The 11,709-nt window shown below is 30.8% G+C and overlaps 1 protein-coding gene across 1 annotated transcript in view; it reads left to right on the plus strand.

The window, feature by feature from the left end:
* LOC139525072 (roundabout homolog 2-like) overlaps positions 1–11,709 on the plus strand; it is a 34,861-nt gene that overhangs the window by 20,524 nt on the left and 2,628 nt on the right. Inside the window, exons 6-10 of the mRNA XM_071320251.1 lie at positions 2,263–2,586; positions 3,128–3,327; positions 6,614–6,802; positions 10,054–10,125; positions 10,732–10,840. Of these exons, the coding sequence (XP_071176352.1) occupies positions 2,263–2,586; positions 3,128–3,327; positions 6,614–6,802; positions 10,054–10,125; positions 10,732–10,840 (894 nt within the window). The remainder of the gene's footprint in view (positions 1–2,262; positions 2,587–3,127; positions 3,328–6,613; positions 6,803–10,053; positions 10,126–10,731; positions 10,841–11,709) is intronic.

Below are 11,709 nucleotides of genomic sequence, written 5' to 3' on the forward strand. Positions count from 1 at the left end.
TATGTTCCTGGATTAGCTAACAAAGTTGCCATTGTCTCATTTCGCATGGTATTTTATAGATTATGGAAAAAAAACTTTCGAAAAAAAAAATGGGGCTTCTACTATTCAGGGTTCTGTAACATATTTATCAACAAAGTATTTTTTTAACCTGAATAATTATATAACAATATATCACAAATGAAAGTTGGTTGGACAAATCCTGTGGTTGTTGTGCATCAATGGATTATTAAATTTGACAAGCATGCTGATTTTGACATTTGAATAAATTCAATTTTGTAAGAAACACATCTGTATGAATTAACTTCATATTTGACTTGATAAGCTACTTTTTTCTCTTATTATTATAGCTCACTTTGTAAAGAGATAATTTAATAAGCAAGGCTTTTAACCTTTAAATATAAATAACTGAGCTTCGTTTCCTTTTTTCACTTGTTTTATCCTCCACAAGTGTTCTTTACAATTTTTCTTTTCTTTGCATTTTCTTTTGCTATTTTTTTGTGCTTTTATCCATCAATAGGCTATCATTAATTTGTCAGATTGCTTTCCAACATGAGTGAAATTTTTAAATGTATTGTTTCAAACGCAAGAAAGAAGATTTTTGTATGTTTTTTCACTTTATCAATGTGTAAATTTTCACTATGCACATGACCCTGACACATAGTTTATTAACGTTATTGACGTATGTTAAAAAATGAAAATACTGTCACCGTCAATTTGTGTAGGGGATCAAAAAGGGGTTTTAATTGATGTATTACAGTTCAAAATGATGGCATCAAAATTCGTATTTAGATACGCAAACGTCAAGTTAATGAAATTCGATGTTTTTGGCGAACAAAAACATGGCTGATAATTTTTATAACGAACAGGATAACGAGATAGCAAATACAAGCTATTTGTGATAATATTTGTATGTCGAATTGAAACTATATTTGTCGCTAAACCTTCAAATTTTAAAAATTAAATAAAGTAAAAGCATTACAAGCTGAAAAAAAACCCGATTGATTTGGTGGACTTTTTGACATCTCGAACGACTGTAGCGCTACCTTTTTAATTCCCCCTGGTATTGTTGCTGAAAGAGCTTGACGACAACGGACGTTTCCAAGGACTTGCTTTCCAACTGCAAACATTTAAATTTTTTAATTTATCTTGTTTTTAACCATAAACTACCATAAGAAAGCCACTGTTGTCAGTTCGTTTCTAAGGAGCCGTCATGTTGAAATTCTTTAATCAGTAAATGTGCAAGTAATGAAATAGAATAAAAAAAGAAAATTACACCTACCTCAAAATTCTATTTTAGTGCAATATTATCTGAATTTGAGGGTGAACGCAACGGAAAACCTTCAGTTTCGCGTTTTCATTCGGATGCCTTTATCTTTTGAAACGACGTTAACGCGCCAAAACCATTAAAGGAATCTCGCAGAATTTTATTTTAATTTGTTTGTGTACTTTCCCCTCGTGCTCTAATCAATAAGTTCGTTTTGTAATGCCTCAGAATAAGAATAAAGATTATGTGTTTTTTTTAATTTAAAAATCGACAAAGTGTTTGCAAATAGGTTACGATACGTGTGGATTTACGTGGGATGTATCTTGTAACAGCTATTATTATGTTCAATTATGACCCTGCGCTAAGTATATATTATGTCGGGAATTTTACCAGTGGTGTTTACAAAGCGAAAAAAAGAATGTCGTTTTAGATTCAGTGATAATTTTATATATTTCATTGACATTTAGGTTTCAGATATTTTATTTCTGTTCATTACACAGACTTGATTGCTTCAGACTTTAATTGCATAACTCGTGGCACCAAGTATGTTGAGGATAAGTAGAGACTAGCAAAGTACCTCTGAAATTGTAAAATTAATGTTCTTATACGTGTTATAAAACGCTGTCTGTATGTAACGTCATGGTATATATGTGTACACGTCATTGTCATTTCATGATTAAATCGTTAATTTGTATTAACGTCTTTCATCACTTTATATACATTTTGCAATAAACGATCACGAGAAGCCTTCAGCAGGGAGCAACATACACACTGTATAGTTTGCCTTAAAAATTTATGGGAACCCTCTACCTCCTTTACCGCCATACATGAATTGTTTCTAAATTTACAGAATATGAATAAAAAAACAGAAAGGTATTTTTCCCTATAGATAACAACGAGGAGAATAAAAGCGAGAATTAAATAGAAATAAATCAAATAAAACTTTAAATAGAATATATAAGTAATATCATCCATCTTTTATCAATACTATCTTTAAGGTGAGCCCATTACATCTGTTGAACCAAGTCAATATGCAGCAAAGGTTGACGATGCTAATTTCAAGATTCATTGTTATGTTACTGCTACACCAGGAGCATTTGATTGGTACTGGACATTTCAATCTGTAGGTGGCACTTTCGAAATTATAAATAAAGGAACAAACAGTCAAGAATATATTATAGAAAATTCTGGTAGAAACCCTCACTTGACAATAAGGAATATTGCGTTGAATAAAACTGGAATGTACACTTGCTTTGCCATGAATACAGCTGGAACAAGTGTCAGTACTTCCGATTCTAAACACACCCTGACAGTTGCTGGAGGTTAGTGGTACAACTTTGCAGTGAGCTCTTTATGTTTAATAAAAAAGGGGAAATATGAAATTGAGCGTAACCGATGAAGGTTTTCCCAGAAACGTTTCGCACGCATGTAGCGTGTTTTTTTTGAAGATCATTGTAATAAAAAAATTAACGGAATGTCATTTGATTTCCACAAAAAGAGCAAATAACGAGGATGGAAACTTTTGCCAGGAATTAGCATTTATACCTATGGCTTTTGATTGTCTCTTTTGTAGCTTATGTTTTTAGTTAACCGAGACTAACACAATCTGCCATCAATAATAAATCTTTGAATTATGAAAAAAAAGAGATAAAAACAAAATTGACATTGTAAGTTATGTTTTTGTGTAGATTTCCATCTGTCTTTAATCATTTTCTTTTCAATTCTAACTTAAATACATTTAGTGATTAGCAGAATGCAAATGCGTTTTTAACTTATTTCGATTATTACTATTGAAGTTAAGTACTATAACAGAATGTTCTAAAAACAAGTATTGTATTTTACTGGACATTTATCTTATAACAGATTCTACAATTCTTTGCGGAAAACATATTGATAAATTTGATACTAAATGGGGAATTACAGCAGAAAACAACCTGTTGACTTTACCGTGCAATGGTAACTACACGGGTAGCGTGTCTAGATACTGCAGCAATGGTGGAAAGTGGATGGAACCAGATTACAGCCAGTGTATGCACAAAACAATACAAAATATCCATGCACAGGTAAACAATATTTTAAGGGTGAATCAGTTATTTAACAGATGAGAATATACTTATAATAAAAATAGATTAAATTTAATATACATCTATGAGAACGAAAGAGAAATATCTGTTTTAAGATAACCGATAACAACACGAACAAGGTTCCCGACTTGTAATAGACAGGTACAAATGAAGTATATCATATCGTTGAATTACGGGATCCATCCAATAAGTTACACAGAGTGCTAATGACGCAATACGATATATATGGGGTCAGTTAATTTCATGTGGGATGAGAGCGAAACTCAAACTTCACATATCGTATTAGGTCATTAGCACGTTGGGAAACGAATATACCTCACCAACTATATTAACTGGTGGTTTTTAAACTGGTAGCAGATCAAAGTGATTAAGTCTTTAAGATAAAGAGCCTACTTCCATTGTATTATACAAAAAAAAAGACAACAAATGCCAAAAATAACAACTTGTTAGCTTTAAATGTGTATCAGTAATTTATTGCAATTGTGCATTATCAATTTATTCATCTGTAAGTTCGGGTGAAGCGTTTCAAATTTTCCCTCGAAACTGTGTTGTTTTACACTATGTTCTATACAAGTGTGTTACATAATACACATGACTTTATATTCGAAAGTCACATATCTTAACTAACAATAGTTTGTTCAATAATCACTAGTTTGATCATTTATCTTTCTTGTTTTTGATATTCTTCAGTTGTTAATTTCTTTTCTGTTTCTAAAATTTGTTGACCAGAGAAAAAAGAGTACCACGTTAATTTCTTGCTTCCGAGAAGGCATGGAGTAATCTTAATTAGTTATCATAATCAGCTGTAGTCGATTAAATTTTGCAATTTCTAATTACAAGTGATCGTATTTAAATCGATTTATATGAATACTAAGTTTTGATTGTAAAAATTTGAAATGAAACTTGCTTTTGATATCTATATAAAAATAAGAAAATGTGTTCCATGAATGAAAAAAAAATATAAAACTGGTATTTACTATCGTGTATCTTTGTTTAATATTATTGGTCATATCATTTATAAACAAAGTTAAGTATAACCAAGTTTGGAATGTAGAGGGGCAAAAGATACCAGAGGAACAGTCAAACTCATAAATTGAAAATAAACTGACAACGACATGGCTAAAAATGAAAAGGATACACAGACAAATAATAGTACACAAGAAACAACATAGAAAACCAAAGACGGAGAAACACGAACCCACCAAAACTGGGGGTGATCTCAAGTGCTCCGGCAGGGTGAGCAGATCCTGCTTCACATGTGGCACCCGTCTTGTTGCCCATTATTATTACAAACCCGGTAAAAAGTCTAATACGGTAGGTCACATTAGATGAAAATAAGTGATTTATTTTTAAAACAGCTAAAAACAACATGAATTTACATTTTCAAAGGTTTCATTGTTAGATTAAGTTCTTGTGATACATGAATATGCTTGCAAAGCTAACTCATTATTAACATATTCATTCGATCGTATAGATCGATTAGTTCCAATTTTGAATTTGATGATCGACATAAATGAGTCCACGTAATAAAAATTAAATTTAGAACCAGATCTTTTTACCCATTTATATAAATTTTATTTTCATTAAATATTTTGTTCTCTCTATGTTTATCGTGCATTGAAATTTTTCAAGCATTATAAACATCATGTAAATAGATTACTTATAACTTTATTATTGATATAACAATTACAACAATTAATTTTTAATTAAAATAGTGAAACTATGCTATTGGTAGTGATAAAATTATAAATAATGATTAACTGCAGCAGCTGTAATGGGTCGATTATCATGATTATATCCACAAAATTAAAACTATTCAATTGCTTTTTCATCATTTGTCTATGTTTTATAATAATTGAACAGTTCGCTTAAATGTTTATAAAGACACTGTTATATAGATGAAATAATTAAGGAAACAAAAAACATATTTTTTTGTAAAAAAAAAGCTTCCCCACCATTTTTTTTAACAATATAATCAAAAGTAATCAAAAGTAACCAAGAATGAAGAAGTAAGTTGTAATTGTAACATAAACGATTTCATTAAATTAGTAGAGTAACTGCAATTAAACTAATCAAGATTTAAAGTAATGGACCAACCCTTGCTAATCTGAAATGCGTTTGGGGATTTATCTTCATCGCTTAAACGCTTAAAGCTGAATCTGTAAACTTTGTATCAAAACCCCAAAACAGTTAAAAACTGCATGATGAAAAAGTACCTCAAATTATAGCCTGTTGAGTTTTTGTTATTATTAATTTAGAATTAAGAAAAAAGTAAAATCACAAAAATACTGAACCCCGAGGAAAATTCAAAAACGGAAAAATTAAACACATGAAAAAATCAAATGATAAAACACATCAAACGAATGGACAACAGCACAAATGTATTGAACAAAATATCAATTATCATGAGCATTTAGTTGCAAGCATGTTGACTTTAAGTGTAGTTAACATTTTTGGGGGTGATACGTTAGACTTTCTTTGGAATAAATAAACGTATCAATGTAATGCAGGGTTTGATTATACTGATATTCGTCAATTATTGCGTCGGATATATATTCGGATGAGCATCAATAATAACAATTAAAACTAATAGTGAAGGAAGAATCAAATGTTTTTAATATTTTTTTCATGGACAAAGATTTGTGCAGTATGTTTTAGTGATTGCACAATATCTTGTCTTCATATATTGTTTATGACGTTCTGCAATGAAATGATCTAGATATGAAACGCAGACACAGATTAAAGAGCGGCACGATGACTGATTTCAAATCAGCAGATTTAATATTTTTTTCATGAGTTTTGCCTTCTTTTACATAGGCGATTCTTTGATCTTATATTGCATGTTTAATTATTTTGTTGTTATGATTTTGCTATACGGTTTTGCACGTATACGTCAACTAAATGAAATGAGCAGATGTATTTTTAGTACAAACAATCTTTCCCAGCCGTCATGAAACTGACTTAATTCAGGAACCTAATTAATGACAACTCTGTCGAATTGTCATTTGAAATTGTTATTGTAGAAATATTGGCTGTAATAGTAGAAATGGTAAAGACTCCGTTAAAGGACAATGTTCGCTGAAGGCCATATTTTGGCTTAAATTTAAATTTTATAATAAAATTTCAAAATATCCATAGTTTTCCTATTGAATTAACTTTAATGGTTTTCTTTAAAAAAAACCACCTAAATTTCAAGATTATTAAAAAAAATATACTAGGATAAACTTATAAAGCTACCTATACCACTTGATATTTTTGGTTTTAGTCAGCTAAACTATTGTCTGGTAAAAGTATCGACACGTTTGTGAGTACTCTTCTAGAGAGTTTAGAAAACATAACAAGTGGGAATAATGAATTGAGGACTGGTGATCTCGTAACATTATCAGCCGTATTGAATGACATTGCCAGATATGTAACAGAGCACCCCGAAAAGCTTTCCATCAACCAACTAGAGGTGAGTCTGTCGACAAATGTTTCAGACAACTACACTCACTTTTATATTAAATAGATAATTCTCTACCTAAATTATAAAAGAAAAAGGTAGATCAGCAACTAATTCTTACAAGATACTTCAAAACTATATTCATTTGCTATTGTCCATTTGAATTCTATATATTTGCAGAAAAAAATTCTTAAAAATTCATTTTTATAAATTAATAATTTTTTCCTTGATGTATGTTAATATATGGTATATACGAACTCTGACTATTAATTTCATAATTTTGGGTCAATAATTAAAAAAGTTTCCCATTAGGTCTCTATGTTTATTTTATTTTTTTGAAGTGTTGATTACCTGATGGAGTAAGCATAAGTAGTGTAACGGCCTTCAAACCAAAACAAAAACAACATACATGTGCTTTTAATGTTTGTTTATTTGTATCATGTGACTATACCTATTTGAATATTAAAGGACTCCACTGAAAATGATCATCACTTTATAGTTTTGATTATTGATTTTGTATCATTATATAAGTTAACTTACTATACACAAGCTTTTCATGCTTTTAGCATGGTGAGTTGTATAACAATACAAAGACGCTCTGGATACTTAAAACACAGATTTAAATTAATATACATTCAGTTATTTATTAATGTGCAAAATGCACATCTTGGAAGCAAACAATTTAGGAAAATGAAAAAAAAATGTTTTATAGTTGGTAAATTCTGTCATTACTCATGTCCACTAACATAACATATGAAGGTTAAAATATAAAACAATATTCATTTGCATATCCTTTCCCTATACAGTACTATTTTACTACATGTAGTTTATACTATATCTAATATTTTCTTAAACAGAAAATGGAAATTACAGTTTCTTATCATAGATAGAACAATTATTACAATCACATGACATGAAATCTAAGTTTGGTTGATGGTCAGTAGAGTTCATCTTAATATTTAAATATGCAAAGTCACATGGTACAAATAAACAAACATTAAAAGCACATGTATGTTGTTTTTGTTTTGTTTGGAAGGCCGTTACATTACTTATACTTACTCCATCAGGTAATCAACACTTCAAAAATTAAAATTAACATAGAGACCTAATGGGAAACTCTTTCAATTATTGACCCAAAATTATGAAATTAATAGTCAGAGTTTGTACATATCATATATTAACATGCATCAAGGAAAAAAATATTAATTTATAAAAATGAATTTTTTAAGAATTTTTTTCTGCAAATATATAGAAGTCAAATGGACAATAACACATGTGAGGTAAAAAAATGGAGAAAACGTATAACAACAATCAATACACTATATCATGATGATAAGAGCAATCAACTTCAGAAAATATAAATATCAATAATACAAATGTGCGAACTAAGATTAAGAGGCGAAACAAACTACTTTTTGATTCGCAACCCTTTCCTTTGTATCTCGACCAGTGAAACAACGGAGGTAAAAACACAGAATGAAAAACTGAAATAGTTTTATCGGTAATTGCTATGGATTTAAAACAAAAAGTGCATAGTACTAAGCCACGGATGCAATTACATCCGTGATATTTATACGTCAAACTAGACACAAGGTACATTTGAATGAGATGCTGCATTATAATCCAATATAATGTCCAATATTCTCACAATTCCGTATGCAATCAAGACGATATATAATAGATAGAGTTAAAAAAAAATACTCATTTGTGAATTTTGTTTACGACATCGTATTCCGATTTTTTCTAAAAATTGAAATACAGTGAAACCTGTGTAAACAGAACCCTGATAAAACCGGATTTCAGTTTAAACCGGACAATTTTCAAAGTACCACAAAATTTCCCTATCAATTAACGTTAATCTTACATGAAAAAACGAACCCTGTCAACATCGAATTCCGAACGCTTTTTGAAGGCTCGTTAGTAAATATGTATCTAAATATTAACAGTCAAAATCGATCCATAGCAATCAAAACAAAAAAGTTTTTTTTTAATAATTTGCATGATTGAATTAAACAAACACAGGATGACAGAGTATCCTTGAGGGTCTTTGAGGTTTGATTAACTGATGATTGTTATTACAAACTAATTAGCATGTGTGTGTGTGTATATTCAGTGATCAAATGATTTGTTTGTAAAGAAACGTTAAACTGGTCAGCTGCCCCTATCGACGAAAAGGACAGGAATGACACTTTCCCTTTGATTAATTAAATGCACGTTACTGAAATATTTACGGTCACAAATTCGTAACTGCCATTTAGTAGCTTAACTGTTTTATTTAATAGTAGTTTTAAAGCGTTTCACTGGATTACGAAGTCTTACAACACAAGGTCAATGACTTTCGATTTATATTTTCGGGATGTCGGATTCCCGTTAGATGCCCTATATATATATATAATTCAGATGCTCCTGCAGACCTGCGAGAGTTATCTATCAACGAAAAAGTCCGGGAACAAACTGGACCCCTGCACTTGTTTCACTCTTATCTTGTGTCAAAGTATCAATCAGCCGGTGGCCAGTTTAGTCCGAGAACTCGTGTGTACAGATAATTGAAAATGACGATCTCCATTCAATTACGGAATCGTCTTTTGACGGTGACTGAGAATCTGAATAGGTCAGTGGATTAACGGATTAGAAAATAATTATAAAAAGCAAAATCGCTCCACGTCGGACATCACTGATCGATTAATACCTTTACACAACGAGGAGCGTGATTGACGGAGCGGCGTTTGATTAACAAGAAAAAAGAAACAAAAGGTCTTTCTTCATATTCCTAGATTAAACATTTACATCTAAATCATCATGAAAATAAATTGTCGTCTGTTGTGTCACCTATCGCCCCTTTTCAGTAAATGCCAAAATTATGTTGGTGTCGACTTCCGTTTACCCCTTCAATCCGAACACCTTTGAAAACCGAACGAAACGGAAAGTCCCGTGGGTGTTCGGTTTGGACAGGTTTCACTGTAATAGAAAAATGAAAAACGTTATAAGAATTTTGTAACCATAATAATAAATATTCAAAAAGAACAGAAAGCGCAAAGGATTATGGAAAATGACAATAACTTTGATTATAGTAGGGATTTACATGTTCAGCCTTTTAATTCAAATACATGTATTGACTTTCTATCAAAAACTTGTGCCTACAAATTTTGATTGGAATTCATTTCGGGATGATTAATTCCAATATAACTCTTGTTGACACTGTAAACAGTTTGGAACTTTGTATACAGTTATGTTTTAGCTTATGTTGATTGCACGTGTTTCAGGTTTTTGGCTCTGTCTGCAATAATGTATTAGACGAGCGAAACCACCAGTCTTGGGAAGAACTAAACGATCAGGTAAATGTAACAATTTATTTTCTGATGAGAACATTTTTCTGAAAAAGAAAAGAAAGTGAAGATAGATTACCAATGCTATTATTTACCAAGTGGTGAAAACTTTAGGTAGACTAGTCTTTGTTGTGTATTATTCTGAGCTGTTTGTGCATGAATACAAATTCTAATGTTTCTTGAATATCATTTATGTTTATATCTGTATCAGATATAGATAAAAGGTCTTTCACAAAATTACATTTCTTTTCTCAATATCTTTGAATAATTCTAGTATCATAATATTGTTTATTCTTTTTTTATTTGCTATAATCGTACGGCTTGATTGTGGTGATAATGTCAGTTCAGACCCGAAATATTTAATATTCAACTATTTATGCAAAACGATTCCAACGTGCCAATAAAAAAAAAATGATCTGTCGTTTTAAAGGAAAAATAAAGAAAACATATTGCGCAATAGCAAAACAACTAAATTTAACAAAACACAGAGCAGAAGACTAAGTGTGTGCGGGCTCATGTCTAGAGGAAAGATAATTACCTTCCTACTCGATTAGTAACATCTGTTAAACAAATGTGATGCATTTTAAAATTTATTTTATTTATCTTTTGCTTCAGGGATCAAGTGGCGTAACTTCTGTTGTAAAAGCAGTTACTGTTTACAATGGTGTATTTCATAAGGTTATACAGGGAGAATTCGCAATGATAATTCAAAAGGAAAATATTGGTTTGTTTTTAATCAGTTTTACCGCTGAGCTGACTTGTCAATATAAAACATAAGACACCTGTATACATGCAAGTGATAAGTACTTTCGTATCACAACAATTCAATGAATGCTTGGGGAAAGAAAACAGTCATATATATCTTGTACACATGTAATAAATACAACAACAGTTTGATCACTATTACTTTACGAAATTCGATTCGTACGTAGTCTCCCTCACATTTGACTTTCTCATAGATGTACAATATTTCGTAAAGAAAATAACAATAGCTAAAACAAAATGATACTCAGAAAAAAGAAGAATAAAAAAAAAACGAATCCGAAAAAATTTCCAAACGGAAAGATCCTTATCAAAAGCTGTAAAACATTAAACGAATTGATGACAGAAGTCATATTCCTGACACTGTTAGAAGAAGGGGTTTCTGCAAAGACAAGGCAGTTAACCAACAAGAATAGTTTAAAGAAAAGTGTGACAATGCGAGGTTCTAAAACGAATTAAAATATACAGTATTTCCTATGTCTGAAAAGCATCTATATTAGCTTTGAACTTCTAAGAGAAGTAACACGTGACCCAACGTTGAAACTCACTTCAGTTACATAGAATAAGAAAAATCCTTTATATAGACTAAATAATAATATGATGTAAAATGTAAACGTTAAAGAAGACGGTAATAAAGCAGGCACACCACCTGATTTACTATCAAAATTTATATACATGTAGGTCGATAAGATTTGTTTATAATTATCCTGTTTGATATATCATTACGTCATACCTCAACCTTTTGAAGAGAGAAGGATATGGTGGTCCGTTTATTCGCCCGTTTGTTCTTCTGTTCATCATACCAACAGACATTCTTGTCCGCTACTGTTT

This window comes from Mytilus edulis, chromosome 5 (genome assembly GCF_963676685.1).
Source record: "Mytilus edulis chromosome 5, xbMytEdul2.2, whole genome shotgun sequence".
Taxonomy (NCBI): domain Eukaryota; kingdom Metazoa; phylum Mollusca; class Bivalvia; order Mytilida; family Mytilidae; genus Mytilus; species Mytilus edulis.